At 39.3% G+C, this 22,872-nt stretch overlaps 2 protein-coding genes and 1 long non-coding RNA gene across 8 annotated transcripts in view; 1 reads left to right on the top strand and 2 right to left on the bottom strand.

Annotated features, from left to right (window-relative positions):
- Positions 1–1,136: 1,136 nt before the first annotated feature.
- On the bottom strand, positions 1,137–17,476 carry NMU (neuromedin U). 4 transcript variants are annotated; one of them, XM_083836201.1, is made up of 11 exons: positions 17,412–17,476; positions 16,394–16,478; positions 14,475–14,533; positions 10,716–10,763; positions 10,560–10,619; positions 9,585–9,614; positions 9,428–9,478; positions 7,330–7,404; positions 2,421–2,474; positions 1,881–1,920; positions 1,137–1,323 (listed from the first exon to the last, which is right to left on the bottom strand). In XM_083836201.1, the coding sequence occupies exons 2-10, from the start codon at positions 16,395–16,397 to the stop codon at positions 1,885–1,887; spliced, it is 417 nt and encodes a 138-aa protein (XP_083692327.1). In that variant the 5' UTR covers positions 16,398–16,478; positions 17,412–17,476; the 3' UTR covers positions 1,137–1,323; positions 1,881–1,884. The 4 variants fall into 4 exon arrangements, with proteins under 4 accessions (XP_083692327.1, XP_083692325.1, XP_083692328.1 ...); XM_083836199.1 differs by lacking the exons at positions 16,394–16,478; positions 17,412–17,476 and adding an exon at positions 17,037–17,304; XM_083836202.1 differs by lacking the exons at positions 16,394–16,478; positions 17,412–17,476 and adding an exon at positions 16,825–17,029.
- Positions 16,487–22,872, top strand: part of LOC310899612 — a 19,702-nt gene continuing 13,316 nt past the window's right edge. Inside the window, exon 1 of the long non-coding RNA XR_014584428.1 lies at positions 16,487–16,789. This is a non-coding gene — a long non-coding RNA (uncharacterized lncRNA). The remainder of the gene's footprint in view (positions 16,790–22,872) is intronic.
- LOC310899606 (uncharacterized protein) overlaps positions 17,719–22,872 on the bottom strand; it is an 84,246-nt gene continuing 79,092 nt past the window's right edge. For all 3 annotated transcript variants that reach the window (XR_014584418.1, XR_014584419.1, XR_014584420.1), the window contains one exon: positions 17,719–20,584. The gene's annotated coding sequence lies outside the window, so the exon portion shown is untranslated. The remainder of the gene's footprint in view (positions 20,585–22,872) is intronic.

Here is a 22,872-nt window from a genome sequence, read left to right as displayed (position 1 = left end):
ACCCTCAAATATTTCAACACAACTCTGGTGTGAAAGCAAACTCAGAGCAAGAAGCTTCGAAGACTGTGAGGCTAACTTACTCTTCTGAGAAGAACTTCTTTAAAACTACATCAGAACCAGCTGAGTTTTCAAACAGATCTTAAATCTGGAAGAATGCAAGTAATGCAATTAAGTCTTCTGAATCAGAACCATAGTGTATCAGTGTTCTTAATAAGTTAAAAAAAAAAGCCATTATGTTTTAGTTGAGTTAAAGTCGAGGTATTTCTTCAAAACATACCATTTATTCAGTTTCCTTTAGTTAAGAGAATAGAGATTCTCAGTTTTTTTCAGCCAATTTCAGCATTATTACCATTAAGACATGCTCTGAACTGCCAGACCCCTTTATCATCCATGCAATTCAGTAGACCACCTGCAGACCACTTACCTTGGCTCTACAGGCTGCCAGAAGTCCACAGGCAATCGTGAAGTAAGTGCAGGGGCAGAGGATGTCATCTTGAAAAGCAAACCACGCTTTTTGCTTAGACTTTATAGAAACTGCTTATGAAAAGGTTCTAGCTGCATATATTTTTCTTTGCTGATTTTTTTTTTTTTGACGTGTAGTATTTTCTCATGGGTTTTCATTCTCTGTTCCCTTAATTTTGTTGTGAGGTGGTATTGTGTGCTGTTACAGCAGAGAAAAGTATAACACATGAACTAGACTTACTGTACTATTTTATCAAGCAGGTATATGAAAGCTTGGCTTCAATGTATGACTTTTTTTGTATGACTGAGTTTACTCATATTGAGATAATGAAAGGATGAGTTTCCAATAAATGTGAGAACAATCATATGCAAATGTAACACTTTGGCTACATAAATGTGCATAATTATCAAAAAGGACCTTGCAAATACAATAGAAGTAAATTAAGCTGCAATTCTGAAGACTACGCAAGCCACTTGCAAAATATTCTGAAAAAAAGCAATAGTCCACACTGCAAACATTCCCGTTAAAACAATCCTCTCAGGGCCTTTATTTATAAAGGCAAATAAACATACATAGCAATGTTGTTAGAGGCAATGTCAGTTGCATGCATACATTGAGATATTTTACAGTCTCATTACACACAGTTATAAACATCATAACACTAAGAAACAAATAATTTTGATATGCTTTTAATATAATCAAGGAAGTAAAGAAACATTTGAATTTTTTACTGAATCTAATGTAAGAACATTTACATTGTAGTGATTTTTAATTGTACATTAGTAAGGAATTATTTCTGCAAGGAAAACACCATGCCCAGCATTCCTGCAGCATAAGTTCTAGGTCAGGAGTCTAAAATCCTGCAAAATAAGAAAAAGTTTTAGCTGTTGGCATGGTATAGCACAAAATACTTAAAATATGACAGAGGTGTAAGATATATTACAAAACAGAATTTCATAATATTGGCACAGATTTATTATTTTTTCTGTCCATAGACTTGCATGATTTGAAATTAAATCCTGAAGTCCATAATTAATTTCAATGTGAGGGTGGTTCTTCTTCTATGTAAGAATAGTAGGATTACCACCAGGTCATCAGTTTACTTCTCAGTATGTATTTGGCAGGAGGTTGAATCAGTTTTTCCTGATGTACACCTATCATCATTGGTAACTTTCCAAACTGTCTACAAATCTGGGATCTATTCCATTTCTTGCTGCCTGAAACACCCCTGTGTTCTCTGTTCTAGGAACTGAGTAGCTACAGCTTCTACTCACTTTAGTCAAAGACAAGTGAATTTAACACATCTGTTAGAAGTTTGTCTCCAGAAATCTACTTCTAAACATAAGTACTGTGGAATATTTGCATAAGAATAAAGTAATTTCTGTATAGGTCACGATTAAAAGCATTAAATAAATACCTCCTTAGCGAAAATCCACTGATCTCTTTCCGTTGCGTGGCTGAAAGACAAATATTCAATAAGCACTGCATAAAACTGACTGGGCTCAGTAACAAAGCCCCATGCAACTTGGCATATCTAACCTCTTTTCAAGATCTATATTACCAGGGAAGACTGAAAATCTTCATCAGTCTAATACAGTGGTTAAGCACTTATTTTGATGTAAGATATCTTAGAATATTGGTTCAATACAAAGTATCAATAGTTAATCTCTTTTGTTTTCCTAATACATTTTTGATACTTCAGTTTCACCAAGAAGTTTCAAACTAGCCCAGCTATTCTGATTACTTTGCAAGTACAGATTCTGTGCTATACAAAATGTACCTGAAGTCATTGGATGAGTATTTCTCATTATTTACAAAGAAAGCAAACAATTCTAGTGGAATTGCTTACAACAAGGAGCTCTGACTGCAAATGTAAGAGCAATTCTTACTCTAATTTTCTCTATGTTTGGTAATACTCAGCGTGGAGAAAAAAAAAAAAAAGGAGAATAAACCATACCCTGAAGAAAAAGTAGCCTCTACTTTGAATCCCTCCAGCTCCTTGAAGGTCCTCCTGGAAAAAAAAATAGTATTTTAAATCATATCTACTCTTGTGAATGAATCCATACAGAAAGGTTGCTTATGTACTTATTATAAGTATTTCTTCAGTACTACTATATAGTCTTGCCCCCTTAAGGCATACAGTATGTGTTCCTCCATGTCAGTAACAAGGAAGTTCATATCTTCGTGTAGGAATTGCAGAAAACACATGAATGAGGGCCAAAATTCACCTAAGGTTTTACATCAGTTCAGATTGCTTTAGAATTATGCTAGTAATGATAAGCAGTCTTTGCCTTTGACTTTCCAGGTTTCGTCACTCAAATACAACCAGTCTCTGTAGTAATGGAGTCTCTACATACAAAATAGAGTTGGTCTTTGCACCTCACAGAATGACAACAATGTAAAGCTTAAAAAATGTAAATATATTGGCCCCAGCCAAGGAATGAGATCCCAGACTGATCTCAGAGATCTGTCCTGATCACCCATCTCAGAATTATTATGAGAAATAATTTTTTTCAAAGACCAGTGCTTATGGTATTCTATCCTACTCATATTGCACACACTGAGAAACAACTGTCTGCTGATCTACACGGAAAGGAGCAAAAAAATATCAGTGAAGAAAACAGAAATTCCGTTTAAATGTAGCAAGTACAGAGAATGAAGTATCCATCTGTTTTAATGAGACCTTCATGATTAGACAAGACGTAAACTTAATCACAGTATTTTCATCCTCTACATTACAAGACAGTGAAGTGTCTGTCCAGTAGAGGGAGACATAGGCCAATTCAGAAATCAAATACTTCAAATCTTGTGCTTATCAGAACATAAAATTTAGATGGAATATATTTACTGTATGCTCCCTTAGCAACGATAGTTTCTCAACTAAAAACTGAGGTCATGAAATCTCTTGGGTAATAATAATAACCAGAGTCGTCATAGGGAGAATTCACTTCATGCTCTACTCTAATGCTGTAAGAATCATGTAAAACAGGATGGCGCCCATCATTTCCAAACACGGGAATATCTTCAATCCAAGAAAACTTTCAAAGGAAGCAGGGCTTAAACTATAAATAATTTTTGAGTCTTGCTTTTAATTTTGACTTCAGTTCATCGGGTATGCCATTATACACAGTTTCTTTGCTGTATGTAAAACATCTGTGTGATTTTTATTTATATTGTCCACCTCATTCTGATGTTACCTGAGTTTGAAATGCCCATCTCACATCTACAATCCATTAAATATTATAGGTTTTTAAATTTTATTTTACTGTCTGTTAATGGAGCTTTCTACATTGCCATATTCTGTCTTTTCAGATACTTGGAGTGTCTTACAGTATTTATATTTCATTATTTTTCCACTTGTGTTATTATTATTTGGAAAAATATCCTTGTAGTTTCTTATTTGAGCTCAGGTGAGAAACTCTCCACTAAAAATACAAGTGCCCTGAAGAAGCTGAGTATGCCAAATATGCTATGACTTTTAGGTTTTTGTCTTTCAATTAGTGCATTCATCCCGTTTCTATGAATTGTGCCACCATCCTCAATGGAAGCAAATTCAGGATATTAAAGTATTCTAGCAAAAGGACCTTGATGGATTTAAAAGCTAGATTGTTTTCACCTATAGTAATTTTGTGTTCTTGCATTTATGCTGTCCTTCCCATTCTTTGTCTTATTTAGCATATATGGTTATTTTGAAAGCAAAAACATCAGCTCTAAGAATATTCTCTGACAGTATGAAGGTCTAACAGCAGAGGGTAAATTTTACCCTGTATTTTCCAATTAGATGAGAAATTGATTTTTTTTTCATAACAATTTTAGTCCTTGCCGAGTGTTTCATGAGTAGATGTGCCAACTCTTAAAGTTCTTATATGTAGCCAGGTTCTGTCACCGGACTGACATAAATGGTAAGAAAAATGTGTCTAGTTTTTACACAGTTCCTCCTCATTTAAAATGCTGTAGAGGTCAGGAAGAATACTACACATATAAAAGTAGTAGGGGCTGCTTCATAAATTGGATCATATTTTTACCTGCCTTTTACTGCATTTTGTCCTCTACTGTTTGGTGGGTTAGATATATGTGTATATATAACTGCACTGTTAAGGACATCCATGTTATGCTATTTTTCTAGACAAATTTGATAATACAAATTTAGTTTGATTTATTATTATTATTATTATTTTATTTTATAATTTGGCTGCAACTGCTCATGAGGACCTCTGGCCCAATATTACCCTGTTCCTCCTCCTCACCCACATGAGGAAAAGCAGAACTACATTCAACTACAGAGTGAGCAGCTATCCCCTGAGGACGGCTGTGTCCTGTTCCTGTACATAGGAAGATACTGAAAGGAAAAAAAACTAACCCCTTTTCACTCAATGTCGTAATGGGAAAAGTCTGACTAAGAGTAGCAATTACAGAGATTTTTATTTCACTTGAAACTCTGGCACCAAACACTTAAAATATCAAGGAATTTGATCATGCCATGTATCACCGTTTCTTAGCTTTCTATTTTTTAATCAATGATTCACCTAATCGTGTTGAAAAGAAACTGCAGAAGCATTTAACCTTGTTGAAAATAATCAAAACGTTTACCTGTCGCCACAGTGGTTTATATTTACAATCAAATAAAAGTTAGTCTAAGCTTTGAATTTCATTTACTACCTCTATTACTTCCACCCCTTTCTGTTTGTTTCCATGTTAGATTCTAGAAGATTTTAAAAAATGTTTTTGTTTCATGAAGTTTTTTATGTCTTAAGACATAAGATCAGCAGAGACCCACGTCATGGACTGGGAAACTCTGAAGGACCCAGAAAATCAGAGCAATATCAAACAAGACTATTTCTCCTTTCAGAGGTCAGACTGGACCAGAAACATTTAATAGGTGGAATAAAGAATTTCTGAAATAACTCACTGTCCTTAAACCAGGAACTGCTCTTTATCTCTTTACGTACTCTTTAAACCCTAAATCAACCCCTCAGAAGTTGTGAAATGCCAGATTTAAGGTCAACTGTGTGTGCCTCTTTATTGCCTTGCCCACTAGTTCTCACTGTCCTTGCTAGCCAGAACCATTCTTCTTCTTGCTGGTTCCTCATCAAAGAGACCTGAAGCATCTGTGCCTATCCCAATCGTGACTACATTTCCCTCCTTCCTTCCAGCTTCCATTTCCAGTAACCTTGGCTCTTCAAAGCTCAGCTCACAGTTTCACTTTTCCACTGGCAGGGCTTTTCCTGAGGTTTCATTCTGTGCTGCTGTGATATGGGCTGTGTCAGTATTGAAAACATAAGTCTCTGCATAAATTCTAGTATTGCCTTTTTCTTTTCCGTGACATTTTTTCCCTCCATATCACCTTTAAAATAATGAAGATTTTTTGTTGTTGTTGCTGTTGATTTTACTTTTTTTAAATATCCATTCTGCCTTAGTTGAACTTCATGAGCTAAAGAAACCTAAGAAGGATGCAGGTTGTTTGTTTGTTTGTTTGTTTGTTTTTTCACAGTCTGAAAAGGCTGGAATCAGGGAGAGTGTTAAGTAACTGAAATCATACTTGCAAGAAGAAAAGTCAGCTATTTTTATACAGAAGATGGCTCTGTGTGCATACATACCTTTTACCACTCTTCTTACACAATGACAATAAAATGCATGCTATGGTGTGGTGCTGCATCCATGCAAAGAGCATTAATATCCCTCTGCTTTTTGATTTTTGAAATTGGAAAGTGTATTTGCTGCAAAAATACCCAAATTTGATGATATTTTGGAAACAATGGGTCTATTTCAGTGTATGGGAAAGTTTTGCTCCCAAACACACTACTTTTCTATGAAAAATTAGTTTTACAATGCCTCCAGAGATCAATAATATGTAAGTATGAAAGAGTTAGACTTTACAAAGCACTGAGCTACTTAGCTATATTCATGACAGTATGAAGTTATTCTGCACCTTTTAAAATAGGGTTCAAATTGTGTACCTAATGGTTTTAGAAAAATACCTTAAATTCAGAGCTTTTACATCTGCTAAACAGCCGGCGAGCGCTCACTCTTTATTCCCAAACTGAAAACTCCAAAATAAAAGATGTTCCAAGTTTTGTGCCCCTCTGATTAATGCCTATTTTATTCTAAAAAAAAAAAAGTCTTCAATTCAAAAGTTTATCTCCGTCTATGATACTCAAAGTGAGAAGATATATTTATTTTCTTATGTTTTGTTTCTGCAGATACTAAATCAGGTAATAAGATAATTAAATGGTAATTTAACATCCCTTAAAGGTTGATGAGAACAAATAGAAATAAAAGCTCTGTAGAAAGAGATGTCATTATATTCTCAAAGGGCTCATTTCTATAGCTTTTTCTTCAGAAAGCTAAAACACTCTGGGCAAAAACTGTAACAAAGAAAGAACTTTCTTATCTGCACCTTAAATTAAATAGTGACATTGATTATAAATTGCTTGGAAAGTCTTAGTGCTATAAGTCATAAATAATGTGTTTAAGGAGTAAATATGGTTTGGATTCCATCTGGAGAGAAAAAAAAGAACCCACCCCTAGAAAATATAATTCAACTGCAATATAATGGTACTGATAAATTTGAAAATATTTTTTTTTAAAAGCAACTGACAGGTCCATTTTGATATCTAGGCTCTACCAGTGTTCTATGTTAAGCATATATTACTTCAGAGTTTTAAATGTTAAAGGTGAGCAGGATTATCTTTCATTAATTAAGGAATAGAAAAAACAATGCACATTTCCAATGGAAACACATCAGTGTGACATTAAACTCCGAAAATAAAAGTGCCATGAGCAGAAAGGTCTACACGGACATTTTAGATGTGCTAATGAATCACCAAACATGAGAATGCAAGCATGCATAGTTTAATATTACATACGTCCACTTTGTGTCTCTTCAGTCTTCTCTCATTAAGCTGGGGAACGAGTTGCAGCAAAGGATGCAGGACAGAGGACTGAGAGGACACGAACACAGACACATGAGCAACAATGAAATTCTGACCTCATGACGCAAAAAATGTCTATTCCTGCAGTATTGGCTTATAGACCAATCATGTACCAAGAAAGGACTGAAGATGTTAATTGAGAAACTTGTTTCTGAACATTCTGAATTGACAATAAGCAGGTACCAACATTTATATTTACAATATGAATGTGGCTCACACAGTGATGGAGGGACAAAATATGCATCCTCACTTTTACTCACTGAAAGAACTTTTTAGTCTTCCTACCCAGGTAACTGCAATTGTTCAGACCTTGATCAGCCTCTGCACATGGCACAGAGAACATTCCCATACACTGTGCTTACTGACTTTTCTGTGATCGTCTGCTATGGAAGTTAACATCTTCAATCTCCATTGTACTGAAAAGTTAATTTTACTTTAATTTAAAGAAGAAAATTTATTTATTTATTACTGGAAAACAGTTCAAAGGAGGGATCCATCCTGAAGTAAAATTTGTAACCATGACACTGGTCACTGTCCCTAACAGACAAACTCCAATCCTGACATTTCTCATGCTTGACAAGACTGTATGCTCACACACAGCCTGGGTGAGTGCAGCAAGATTGTGTGCACTGCCCCAGGCAGTGACTAGCAAAACAGAACCTTGTGGGCCTGTAGAGAGAGGCCCACAGTGAGAGAGAAAGTAGAAAAACCTATGTGCCATCAACTAATTCAAACCTTCAACTCTTGTGAATTACTTATAATTAAAAGATAATGCATTTTTGATACAATAATTCTTAGAAAAGTAATGCAGCAAAGAGAAATGTAAGTTATGGAATAACTAGAGTTACTGAAGTTATATTTGATAGGTAAAATGAACTTGCCCACTTGGAGTCAATTTTGCACTGTCTGCCTAAGGTATTCAACGAAGCACCATAATATCTGAAGTAAAAGTCTGACATATTAAAGAGCACCCCAGCTCGCCAGCTGGGCTCTGTTTTGCACTTAGTGGAGAGAGATTAAGGAAGCCAAAAAATTATTTAGCTCATCTAGGTTACTGTCTCTGAGAAATGGGCTAGAAGATAACCCAAACAGCTAAACCAGAAGAAGTGAGAAAACAGTCATCTCTGTGGGCAGGCAGGGGCAAAGGTGTTCAGCATGGGGAAGAAGGGGCTACAGTAACCTCTTAAGCAGAAGCAGCAGCAGAAATAGCTAATTTTCCTGTGCCCTGATTACCATGAAAAGCTCTAGAGCAACTCTATTGTGAAAATTTTGACTGCAACATCAGCAGTATTCTCAGGAGGCCTGGAAAACAGTATCACTTTCTAAGAAATATACAGCATATTTCTTAAGAAATTTAAGCAACAAGGCAGTAATGGACATAAACATATAAAAATGACTGTTAAGAAATGAGAAGACATGAACAGGTTTAACTTTCTCAAAGTCCTGTGGTGCACAGAAAAAAAAATAAATAGATGCACAGAAATAGCAGATTATGTCTTCACTTTAAAAGCAAGGGTGGATCACACATAGTTTATTTGTTGGCTATGAGAATATTTTTATAGCAAAAATACTAGGCTCTGTTTAAAATAATGGTATTTCTCATTTATAATATACTCCAAAGTCTGAGTGATCTCTTTTGCCTGATATTTGTGACATGCACAAATAGCTACCTTTTAATTAAGAATTAATAAAGATGCATTGAGAGTTTTTAATATTTAGGGTCATGTGCTCAACTTCTATAAATCAGAATTGTTCCACTGCATGTGTTATGTTCCAGAAGCAAGCATTTGATTTTATTCTTAAATGTTGAAACTACAAGACTAAGATGCAGTTGGGATTCCCTAAATGTTGTTTTCCATTTCCACACTTGTACATCATTGATGATCCTCTCCGTGTTATTAAAACACATTCTGTATTTTAAACATGAAACACCAAATGCCGAGCTTCACAGATGGAGCGATTACTGCAGAAAGGAACATCTTGCTTCTATGGACAGGCACACGTATTCACAAGGAGGTGCTATGCCACTTACCATGATGTCTGAGTTGCCTGAGTCATGAGTCTTAGAATAATGAAATAAGAACTGTTCAAAAAAATTAAAAGTGGGGTTTTACTACAAAACAAGGCAAGGGAGTTAGGATTTTCTTGACAATTTTAAAGTGATCATAAAACATACTTAGAAGTCTTACCCTTTTGGTGTTGTCTTTTTCATCTAAACCCTGTGGGAATAATAATCAGTAGAGAGGCTTTTATTTATTAAATATATATATGCATATATATATATATATATTGGACAGTTTTAATTCATAGAATCATAGCATATCCTGATCTGTAAGGGACCCACCTTGGAAGGACCATGGAGTCCAACTCCTGGCCTCACACAGGACCACCCAAAAAGCAGACCCTGTGTCTGAAAGTGTTGTCCAAATGCTTCTTGAACTCCGGCAGGCTCAGCGCCATAACCACTGCCCTGGGGAGCCTGTCCCAGTGCCCGACCACCCTCCGGGTGCAGAACCTTTCCCTGACTCCCAGCCTGACCCTCCCCTGTCCCAGCTCCATGCCGTTCCCTCGGGTCCTGTCGCTGTCCCCAGAGAGCAGAGCTCAGCGCCTGCCCCTCCGCTCCCCTCGTGAGGGAGCTGCAGGCCGCCATGAGGCCTCCCCTCGGCCTGCTCTGCTCTGGGCTGAAATTACATTTTAAACTTCAATACTGGATTGAAATATTGTCCTTCCTTGACAGATATACCACATCTTTGCTTATCAATGTAACTACTCTTTTGAAACCTTGCAGAGAGCATTGGTTATTCTCTACTAGAAGAACTGATGGGGTTAGCGGATGTTCCTTTGTATCTCCCTAGCAGTGGCAGCAACAGATTCTCTTCAGTACATTTCTTACTCCATTGAGAGCTCATAAGTTTTCTAAGCTAGAGCAGTAAAAGAACTGAAACCTTGTCTCCAAGCTGGAGATTATTTTCCAACATTGGACTCTCCCAGTTGTCCTTAATAGGCATTGGATTAGGACACACAGCATTTCAGCCTAAGAACTGACATACTACTTCCAGCACTGATAGGCACTTCAGGTACTGGGTCCTCAGAACTCACTGTAGGCACTGGCACACTGAGAGATCAGGCTTCAGAAATGCTAAGGAGCCTTTCATGTGTGTTACCTGTGGTTTCTGGAGAAATCCCATGACCAAAAAACAAAGTTCTTCCAGTGCGCTGGACACCTAATGAAAAGAAAACATGAACTCAGGTATCGCACTACCAAACCTACTGCATACGACAAACACCATAAATAGTAAAGCAACCTCTGTCTGACTCACCTGAGGCTGAGAATCTGTGGACAGGTAGGTAGAACATGCATCGTCTATCTGTAAAAGTTGACACGATCCTTTTTTTAAAATGCGCATTAATATAAAGAAGTTAAATATCTATATTCTCAAAAGTAGTTTGGTGCAGCCAGGGGCATGGCAAGCTTGTCCACCAGAAGGAATGCTTATAGGAACATTCATGAAATATTTTGAATGCAAGGGGGAAAAAAAAAGCAATTTTATATACGCTTGATCTCAACAACCACATATATGTCATGTGTGTCCTTTATTCTTTTATACCATTCATATCCCTGCTAATTGAAACTGTCTCCAAGTAAGTCATATTTTAAATAATGATTGTAAGCATCTGAGGCATGGGCTATGAACGTATTTTCTATGCTATCATTGGATTACATGAAACTGCAAAGAAAATGACAAAACTAAAGCAAATGATTCAATACACAGTCCTCAAACACTACTCTGCAAATTGTATTTGAGCTTCCCTGCAGGTGTATGACCCACACATCTCTTGAGTGATTATGATATGTGCCAGCACATCTTATGCATGCTACTCAATTTGTGTGAGTCACCTGGCAGCCAATATCTGAGGTTTGCACTGATTTCTTTGGCACATGAGGGGCCTTACAATATTTAGTTTAGAGGAGATGGTTCCCAATTTACAATGCTAGTAAGAAATACATTCGATATATTTCAAGGGATCTAAACTCAAAGTGCACTGTTGAAGAAGATGCTGTCATTGAGTTTAAACTCATCAGCAAAGAGAGGAACATGAGGTGTGTAGACATACACACAAGCACACATAAATAATAAAAAAAAAAATCCACAAAACAAACCAAGAAGACCCTGTCTGTTTAGCTGTGTGGCTTATCCCTAAAAAAATAAAATTAAAAAAAAATCAGCACTTGGGAGAGAATCTAAGAAGAAAACCATGGTTTAATAAGGTCCATGCCTTCCAACCACCAGCAAACTGTAGTGCAAACACTTTGAGATGGAATGAGTTCGTTTCTCATGAAGCTCAGAGGATTTCTGTTTGGTGAACTTGAACAGTCTCTGTGTGACATGCTGTAAACTTTTAGCATCCACATCATCCTGTGGTAAGGGGTTCCTGAACACCACATGAAATAATATTTCTGTTTGTCTTGATCAGTCTTTCCAAAGCTATCTTCATTCACTGCTATCATGATCTTGTCTTGGAAGAAGTAACAAATAAGTGATTCATACCCATCCTCTCCCTACTGTTCATGACATTGTATGGACAATCATATCTTATTTATATTGTCTCTTTTCCAAGATGAAGGAGTCTCATAGTACTGAATCAGTTTTGATGGAATTATCGATCAGGTAGGGAGAAGTGGAATAAAGAACATTTGAATTCATGGAAGTAATTTTACAGGTGCTGAGAGCTCAAAGTATTCTGTAAGGAAGAGGAAAAATCCCCAGTGCTCCAACAGAAGCTACACAGTTTAATAATAACAACAACAACAAAAAAAAAGACAGTTTTCAAATTGTATCAATTGCAATCTGCATTGGTATGCACCATTTTTTTCCATTGAATATTTGATACTGTTATTCTAGGTGCCACAAAGCTTTGCCAATCATTATTACGTTCACAGACTGCATCAAAATATTTTGTTTTAAAATAAAGAGTGGGCAATGCAACAGGTGTTATGATTTTATTATAGGTACAAAGCCCTAAACAGCAGTCTTTAGCAAAGAAAACATTAACTGAAAAAAGCAATAAACAAATAATGCATATCTGAGTACTCCAAGACAAGGGGTGATTCATTTCTCTAGAGACAACCTATGAGAAAGCATTAGCAGAGATAGCGGGAAAGCTAATAGCTCACAAGATTCCCCCTCAAATAGTTTTTATTGGTAACACAACCTCCCCGGTCTCTTTTCCCTTCATCTTGCATTTGATTGTCTCTGGGTATATTTGTTCAGCTTCACTACTTCCAGGATAAGAAAATGTAGAGGTAGAAGTCAGCAGTGAATGACATAAACCAAGCTTAAGTCATTTTGGAAGCCTAAGTTAAAAATGTCCTGTTACTTGTGGTTTGTTCATTTGTTGGCTTATCTGCTTGTTTTTTAGTTGGAGATGTCAACCAGAGATCTACTGTAGCTCAACGGCAGGACAAACCAGAGACTGCTTTGTGTTCAACACAGTCCAAAGCAATGCATCTCTCAGTTAAAACCTGCATGGAAAAAGCAAGGACCAAAGAAAAGCCACAGTTTCTGTTGATTCCATCTTTTCAAATTAAAAAAATATATATATATATTTAATTTAATAATTCCTATAGTCCTTGATGCTTCTTTTCAGTAATCTTCTCTTTCCTCAGAAGTGTGGCCTGAGGGTGGGAGCCTGTCAGTTATTTGGGGTTGGTTAAATAACGTAAAGAAATGAAAGGATGTTAGAAAGCTCCTATATTTCTAAAATTGGAATCATTCCTGGAAAATACTTGTTTAATTTTGAGGCAGTGCTTGTCCTGAGTGATCAGCTAATAAAGTAACAAGCAGGGAAGAACACTAAGAAACTCTTGGTTTTGTAGCCAGGCTGATTTAAAGTATATACCTACACATCTAATTCTCTTTTTTTTTTAGTTCTTAGATCCTCTCCAGTCCTGTATTATTCCTATTACAGAATTGAGTTTTACACTGTTTGTGTTATATAGTTTTGCACAGAATTTAGTATGTCATGCATACTTTTTTGTTCACCGAAATCAACAGGAACCTTGCGTTTGCCTCCAGTAAGCATAGGGGTGAATCCTATATCATAAATAGCAAATCCTAGCAATAAGTTCAGAAATATATATATTTTAAAAAAGCATATATTTAATCTGGAATTTAAATAACTCATTTTCATAAACTCCTTCTAGCTATTAGGATCTTGCTTCCCAAGAGATCACTTTCTCCCAGGAGGAAAGTACCACCAGGGCTTGTGCAAGTGCCAGTATAGGAACAAGTCAGTGTTTGAGTCAATACTTCCGAAACGGGCTGACAAAAAAGGCAGCATGTTCTGTAATGGCCTCAATTTGAAGAAATTTACTCCGTGCATCTGCACCCATGGTGAGTCACTTGCTTTCTAATGTTATCAGGAGGTACAAAATTAATGTCAGCAGCACACTTGAAGATTACGGCAATGCCAGGGCATGCATCTTGCAGGATGAACCCTCTCTCTGTTATGCCCTGCTGTTCTGTCTGTTCCAAAAGAGTTGTTCTGTTCTGCACAAAAAAGCCCATGTTGACACACATGTAACATCCTAGAATCAAAAAAATGCAAAGTTCAAAGATGGGAATGGAAGTTATAGTTGCAATTGGTATAAAAATGTTAAAGGTGCAAACTGCAACAGGATGTTATCCTCTATCTAGTAAATTAAGATGCTAGGATATGATTAAATGCAGTGTCCCAGCCCTGGGTGCAGAACAGAAGAAGCAAGAGGTGGATTGGACGAGTTGAAACAACTACTGCCTGTCATGCACAGACTACAAAAAGACCAGGCAGGACACAGTATTGCTTCCAGGGACAGGGTCTGTACAGGAGAAGTAAGACTGGAAGAAGAAGGACCTGAACTCCATGCAAGAGAAATAGTGGAGAGTGAGGTGTGACCACAGTAAGGACTGGAACAGAAAAATTTTTGATCTTGTATCCCTGCTCTAGTAGCAATAAATTGTCACAGACATTCCCAGCTCTCACCCCACAGCCAAGGCTTTTCCCAGGCATGGCTGAACCAGCTTGCCCGCGATGCTCACCTCCTTCCACAGCTGCAAATCCTGATCTGCCTCGAGTGCTTGGGATGGCATCGGTGCACCTGGAAGCACAAACACTGCTTAGCAATACTGTACAGCAGGGGTCATCTTGTAAGTACCCCATGTCAGTGGTGTAAATAAAAGCTCTGAGTGTGACATGGTCCCCAGAACCTGCAAAGCCAAAATACGGAGACTCACATCTCTGAGCAAGAAGCAGTGTGGAAGCCACACTGCTTCTTTCATCACGAGTCAGGCTGGCATTGGTTTGTTCTCAGTGATAAGCAGTGATATTTTATCTGGCGGCATAATCCTAGTAATATTGTGTTACCAGAGACTCCATCTCACCCAGGAGGGGGCCGGTGCTGGAGAGGAAACCCTGACCAATTTCTCCTAAAGTTACTGCCCAGGATCCATGCCTGACAGCTCTATACATTATTCTAACACACCTCAGGTGAACAGTTTTTATAACCTCCCAGGCAGTCTATTATTAACTGTGATTGCTTTTTATTTTTTATTTTTTTCCAAAGAATTGCACCAAATTAAACACAAAAATGCTGAAGCTAGACATAGCTAGAATGGCCAGGTGAGCAGGATGTGAAAGCTCATCATGCCCACCTGTTCTACAAGTACCACAGATAACAACAGGAGTAACTTCCAGGCATGAAAGAGTAAATTCCAAAACCACATTTTGGTACTGGCACAAACTTAAGATGGCTAATTATTATGGATGCTTGTTCTCCCCAGAAAAAGAATTATAGAGCAGGTCTTGATTTCATCCTGTGTAGGAGTGGGTTTTTGAAATCTCTGGAAGATTTACATGAAAAGAAAACTGCTGTCCAGTGGAAAAAAAAAATGCTTTTTGATGTTTGCTTTAGTTCAAGGAGAAACTCCCAAAAAATTAAAGGTGCTACAACTCCCTTTTTTTTTTTTAGTTTTGTTTTGTTTTCTATTCCTAAGTTAGTATGATCATGGTGGAGTATTCCCTGGGGCTGGTGTCTAGGTTGCCAGGAGTGGAACAGGGCAACTCTTGAAGTTACCGCACCGTTAAATCTTTGCCTGGCCATTACTGATGGTAGCTCCTGCCATGCCTGGCTCCCAAGGCTTTCCACGGGGAAAGCAGAAGAAACCCAGCAGTCCCTAAGGCCTGGAGCAGCAGGCAAGGAAGCCTAAATATGGCACTTGTGGGGCTTTTTTGCCCAGAGCATAAACTTTTGAACAGAGGAGATGCAATTATTTCACCAGCTCATAAGTTTCCTTAACCCTTCTGCACTTATTCACAAAACTCTTATTTCATGTGCTGACCCCTCTGTTTTGTGCTCACAGCAAGGACTGTGTGCCTTCCAGTGCCAAGCAGCATCCCCACATCGCCCCATCCAGAACACTGCTGCAGCCTGGAGGGAATTCATTAATTTACACACACACCGGCATGAACAAGGAAAGATGAAGTTATCTGGTAAGATACACAAAATATCCATGGCAGGAGGAAAGCAGTCCCATTCAAAAGTAACATAGAGGAGGAAGCCCTCCTACAAAATTGACACAGTGACATATCTGTTCACTTCAGTTCTGCCAGCTTTGAAAAACCAAACTTCTTGCAAGGCAGCAGACTGCCAGGTGCACAGTTTCAGTCACTTTTCAACCTGGGATCCACCTCTTAAATCTTCTCTCCCCACCACTGCTCTCCATACACAAGCTCCTTGCCATCATTTCTATACAAACGATGCTAAAATACTGTGTGCCACTGCCATTCTTTGCCTTCATTTTCCTTCCCTCCCTTCTTCCACATCTCCAGAATATATTTTGAACACAGTATGAAGTATACTCTACTTAGATTTCTTTGCTTCTTGATATCAAAAAAAAAAAAATCAATTAAGGAAAATATCAAAAATTCAGAATGAAAGCTCCCAGTGAAAGTAACTCACTCATAATAGATGCACAGCAGAACTACTCATTGCACAGCAACTTGCTGTGCTGCGCTGCTTCACAGGGTGTAAGGATTTAATGCATCTGGAGGGAGGAAATAGACTAGGGAAGACGGTGCATTTTATTGTAATGCCTGTTAGCTGCACTTGCTTCACAAAGCAAAAATAGCAACTTTCAGGTGTAACTCAGCATTCCCAATTAAATCAAAGGTAATCAGGCTCTGTGTCTAAAGCAGCCTGCCAACTCTGTCCTTCCCCACTTAACCCTTTAGTGACTTCGCTTGGAACAAAAGCCACTTCCCCCAGCTGCCGGAGCGCGGTTTGGGCAGGACGGGGCAATCCTGCCGGGTAGGGCAAGGAGCCCCCCACCTCCCCACCCCAAAACGTGCTGCTGAGGTGAGCCCCCCCCGTCCCAGCCCCGGCCCCCTTACCCTCCCAGCCTGCCGTCTCCCGAGCATCTCCGCATCTCTCGCGGCAGCATCCGATCCCACCCCGGCTCCGCAGCAGAGCACTGCGGGGATTCTGTTGGGCTAGGATTTCTCAGCCCCCTCGCGAGGCTGGAGGCATGATGGGGTCACCCCTCCAGCCCCCGGATTTGCAGCGGTGGCCGTGCAGGAAGGGGTTGCGGGGGGATGCTCCTCACCTTTGCACGCACACATGGAGGAGGCGAGGAGGAGGAGGAGGAGCAGGAGCAGCGGGGACCCCGGCAGCCCCCCGCTGTTCCCCAGGCTGCGCGGCGGGGTGGTCGTGGGGGGCTGCTGGTGGCAGAGCTGTCCCATGACCGCGGTGCCCTCTGCTCTGCCTCCCCGCCGGCTGGCCATGCCCTCGCTCCCTTCCCAAACTTTTTAAGTCTCCCTGACACGTGGACCAGCATCAGCTTGACTCACGGAGGACACGTCACCCGCCCTGCCCACCCCTGCCCGTCTCCCCGCCACCCACCCACCCAGGCCCAGACCCCCCTCATCTCCGCCGGTGACTCAGCCCCGCTCCCACCTCGGGGGCAGATCTGTTCCCAAACCTGCTGCGACGGGTGCGTGGCCCTGCTTGGCCTCCGGACACGGGGCTGGGCAGCCTCTAGGCCCTTTCTTCACAACCCCCCTCTTAGAGAAAGATCTATGCCTTAAAAAAGGTGTGTAAAAGCCCCCCAGCTGTGGTGGCAGCCTCGTGATGGAGCACAAAATGGCTGCTGCCCCCTCACCACACTTGGAAGTTGAGGGTGATGGCTTGGGGTGGCGAAGGTGAGCTTTTGGGCACTGCCCAACCCCAGTGTGCTGGGGAGAAGGGGCACAATTTAACACTGGGGCATCCCACCTGGTGGCCCCAGAGGTGTGGGCACCTTCTGATCTAGAGAAGGACGAACCCAGTTTGTGAGGAAGCCACCGGTGAAGCACGGGTGTGAGCTGTGGCCACCTCTTCTTCCCCGTGTATGCATGTTCCAGAGCAGAACTGCAGATCACTCAAATGTGAATGGAAAAGAGAATTCGCTGAAAAGACAGCCTGCTGATGCTTTTCATCTCCAGCATGGTGGTAGAGGAAGCTGGGGGCAATTCAAAACGGGTTGTCAGCATGGAAACCAGCTTCGTAACATGAAGCTGAGTGGCCCCTAGGACACAGGAGAGAACACACACACAGTGCTACACCATGAAGCAAAACTCAGTAATATGGTGGCATTTGGGGATTAAAAACTTAATACAGGGCTTAGCAGACCTGCGGCCCCTCACAGTCAGCCAAGCAGCAGGGGCTGGCTTTCTCCAAATGTGCATTTTGGGGCAGCATCTCACAAGTCACAGTCTAGCTTTACAATCTGTTTCCCAGGTTTTGTTTTTCCACTCTCTCATAGTATTTACTTGGTTGTTTCTTTCTGACTTGCAAAGGAAATACTACACAATGATCCAGCAATGAGACATTGGTACAGTATTAGGGACTGTTATCTTCCCAAAGCAGCGTGAAGTTCTTTTTGACCATCTTGGCGGGTTTTGATGTGGAGTGAATGGTGGGTGGTGGAAAACAAACAAACAAACAAACAAAAACCTGCCTGACAAGAGCAGTGGATGCTACTGCAAAACAAAAGACAACTTTGATTTATAACAATAGATTTGTGCCTGCTCTTTGCCCTTGCCCTTATCAGTCATGTGTGCTACAAATTGTGCTCTGCCACCAGGCACACTTTGACAGGCCATCAAAACTCCGCAAGCTTTCCCAGCCAGCACGCAAGGATGCTATGAAATTCTCTCAGTAATAGAAGGATCTTCTCTGCCAGATTTAATAGCAAAGCTTTCCTTAATATGTCTGGGTACAGAGTTAATCCTTGTGTCAGTGGAAAGCCAGTCATCAGAAAGAACAGTACAGACATTAAAGACATATATTTTTTGTATTTATTATTGTATTTGTATCTACCTAATTAAACAAGTTGTTTTAAAACAATCCAAAACAAGGAACTGCATTTGGTTCTGTTTTCTGTTAATAAAAACAGAAAATATTTATTTGAAGACATTATCATAAATTGGAAGACACCAGTGCTGAAAAATATGTCGCTAATCTATCTTGATTCAAATACATAAATCAGTGTCCCAAGCCTTGGCCTACAGAAGGATTTAATCTGTCATACATTTTGTTAATCAATACTTTATTTTTAAACATTTAAGAGGTTGTGTGACAAAATAAATTACAGTATTTTATACATTTGAAAGTTAAATACCTGTAAACATTCTTCCCCTGTTAAGTGGTGCACAGAATGTTTTATGTATAGTGAAAAGATGATACCTCTTGAATTAAACATTATTTTCAGTTGAAGGAGTTCAGATTAGTGCAGAAATTGAATTTATATGATATCTATTTCAATATTGCAGACTGAAATATTTTGCTGAATCCACTTGCACGAACACTTATTAAAACAGATTTTGAAGATAATGAGAAAATTTTCCAGGTAGATGAATTCTGGTTTACCATTTACCAGAAAATAACCATCTAATACTTCTCTCGGTGCTTTGATTTGTATTGCTCCATCATCTCTCACCTGAAACCTGAATTTTATTTTTGACTGATTGCTGCTGTTGAGCAAAAGCAGCAACCATTAAACATGTCATCCTCTTTGTGCCCTGAGTTACATTAGCTGAACCCCAGCAGGCTGGAGTCTTCCAGTACTTCCAACCCGGTATGAACTGCTTTTCATTTTAGATTATGCCTTTTTACTGAATAGCATCAGTGTAGTTTTGCATTTCCTTGTATATGGGTAAAGTAAACATAACTAATCCTTTGTTAAAAGTACAGACTAATACACTTCAACAAAAGAGCATATTTGCGTTAAGCCCAAACTCAGGTTTATACCCAGACAAAATTTCTACTGAAATCTGTAAAAATTTGGTCAGAGCAAGTTCTCCAAGCTTGGATCTCAATTTATATTAGGTTTACACAGCTTAAGATGATCAACTTTACACAAGTAACTCATTGAAATGCAAGTGAGCATTCTTGTAAACAGGAGAAAAAAAATACGCCTTTCTGTATTGTATCTGTTTTTGGTTTGTTTAATTGCTTGATGAAATTAATATTACACTATTGCAGGAACAAAGCACATCCTCATTAAAAGAATAGCTTGGAGGATGTTTTGGATGCTGTAATTAGCTGCTTTGAAATATTTATTTTCTTCCTAATGTTGCTTGAATAAATGTTAATTATGGCTAGTGGAAAGGAAATCAAACAGCTGAGCATGTGAAACCACCATCTTCTCTGTCTTCGGAGAAGTCAAGGTCAGGAGGCACGTCACTGAATCCACTCCCTTGCTGTGCACATGTACACAGGCTGAGAAGAGGTCAGTGCTTGCTGTTTTTTCTGTAACGTTAATTTATGAGAAATCATTCTGTCTGCACCTGAATTTAAGCACCAAGAGAGTTTTGGTTTGTACTGCACTTTCTTCAACAAAATATTCAAAACTTTCTGGAGACTGCTTGAAGCGGGTCAGTGTGTGCTGACGTGTACTGATGTCTCTCACAAGTCCAGATGGGCCCATTAATATCTTCCCTCTTCTGTACAATGAAAAAGTTGCATACATGGCTTTTCTTCTTGTTTAAGCTCCAGAGAATTAAACTTTGTGGAGGCAAGTCTCAATCATCAATTAATACCTGCTTAGGTATTGCACTTCTTCAAGGCATTCTCTCCATATATTAGTGACTAATATTGCACAGGAAGCTTCTCCTGGAACAAAGATCCATGAAGTAAAGTCTCTAGGGACTCAGTTCAAAAATCAGCCTCCCTGAATAGGCTTTCATTACAATATTGACTTTCATTACAATATTGACTTAACCCCAAAAGACTTTCACTTCATAGAAGTATTTAGAGCTATCTCCCTACAAGTAGGAGACAAACAACAACCACCACCAAGCCATATAAGGTATAATAGGGCTTGTATTTTCTCCGAATATTCTTTTCTTATTTTAGCTAAGATAATTTCTCAGCTCTTCCCTTATGAGTAAGTAACATTTAAATGGCCTTAGGAGTCTATAATGAACTATTGAGGATAACTTGTCTGAACTGCTGGAAATGAAGAGAGAGACCCCAGCCCCTGGGCCAGGAGAGGACTACATTAGGAAAGAGTGATAGGAATGCTAGCAGCAAATGTTCAGGGCTGCCTTCAAAAGACCCAGCCTGTTTTGTATAAAATGTTCTTCCATAAAAGACAGATTGTTGAGCTCTTTAACGACTAAAGGAAATTTGCCCAACAAATGACAGTGGCTAAATTAATCGAAAACACAATAATCTTTCAAAAATTGTACCTATGCTTCCCTCATTGTAACTATGCAGCAATAGGAAGAAAGAAAGAAAGAAAGAAAGAAAGAAAGAAAGAAAGAAAGAAAGAAAGAAAGAAAGAAAGAAAGAAAGAAAGAAAGAAAACGAAGGGATGTAAACACTCTTGAATGTTTCCTTTTATTTTTTTTAATCTTATCTGAGAACTTCCTCAAAATCACCGTGTTTCCTCCCAGCTTGCTTGTGAGGTACGACTAATGCCTACTGGAGGACATCTCTGCACAGAAGCCACATGTCAGGATTAGGTCAGTAGTCTGAAGGGACTGGAACAGGTTGGTTGGAGAGGTGACATCTCCATCCTCAAGACCCAGCTGGACAAAGGCTCAAGCAACCCAGTTTTAATTCAGTGTTGACTGCTGTGAGCAGAAAAACTGAACAACCCTCCTGCAAGTCTCTTCCAGCCTGAATCATTCAGTGATTCTCTGCCTAAAGTGTTGGGCAAGAGGGATTCTTGCAGGCTGCTGTTTCCCCTGCTAATTTGTTCACTCTCCTCCTAAGGACAGAGAACTCAGGAGATGTCAATTTTACTTAGAAATCATATTTGTTAATAGATCAGGCAACAGATGAATAATTAATAGATTTTGTTATGTCAAAATAATGGTAAACAAAAATCAGTTCTAGCAATCCAATTTAGCAGCACTACAAAGCTGCTCTTGCTGTGGGTTAATCTGTGTGGCAGCTTACCTGGCAGGATATTATTTGTGGATACACTGCGTACAACTTTTTTTTTTTTTTTTATTAAACCAATCATGGAATGCTGAAGAGTTAAAAAAAAACAAACACCAAACATCATCCATAGAGTCTTCAGCCCTTCAGCCCTGCCCTCCAATTCTCAAAATTAAATACATTTCGCTTTACTTGCTTTTAGATTTTTGGAGTCTGTGAGATTGCTCATGCTATCTCTGAAGTTTAATAGATAAAACATTTTTCTTTGTAAAGCTGGATTTTGGGAGACAAACTCTTCCTTTCACTTCTCTTGAGATCAACCGAGCTGCAGTCATTAGCCTAGGTGGCAATGTCTTGAAAAATTAAGTATCATAAGGAGAGTTTTGTAATGTGTCTTACCTACCTAATCCCAGACAGCATGATCTGCCACATGAACTTTTCAGTGGCTTTGTAGTGATAACCTGCAACTCAGAAATGACTAAAACCTTTATACACATCACATTTTTGATTATCTTAAAAGTTGAATGGAATTCTGAAGAGACTGCTCAAATATGTCACTGATGGTCAGCTCACCGTCCCTTGCTCGCTCTTTGCCAGATTTTGAGCTTCAGGCTGTCACCAGCTTCACTTCACATCAACTTAAATCCTGCAAAATGCTGCACATCAATGATTGCTTATGTACTGAACACGCTGATCCCCATGGCTCCTCCCAGCCCTATATGCCTCTGGTGTCTACCCACCAGGAACATGCGCTTGTCTTTAAGGCCTCAAGCCTTGGGAACCTCACCCCATGCCGAATGCCATGGGAGCCTTGTGCTTCGACCCGAGCACTATCCAGAACCTGTGCTGGGGAGCCCAGAATTTACAAGGGACATTGTAAATGTCCCAGCATTTACCAGGAGTCATTGAGAAGAAATAAGAGCTACATGGAAAAGAGCAAGACCAACTTGGGAGAGGTTGAGGCAGCCCTCTGAGCTGATGTTAGCAAACAGCATGCCCTGGACTTGGTAGTT

Source organism: Anser anser (assembly GCF_964211835.1).
Source record: "Anser anser genome assembly, chromosome: 4".
In the NCBI taxonomy this organism is placed as follows: Eukaryota; Metazoa; Chordata; class Aves; order Anseriformes; family Anatidae; genus Anser; species Anser anser.
Note: the sequence above shows the minus strand (reverse complement) of the source record. Positions and strands in the feature narration are given on the sequence as shown.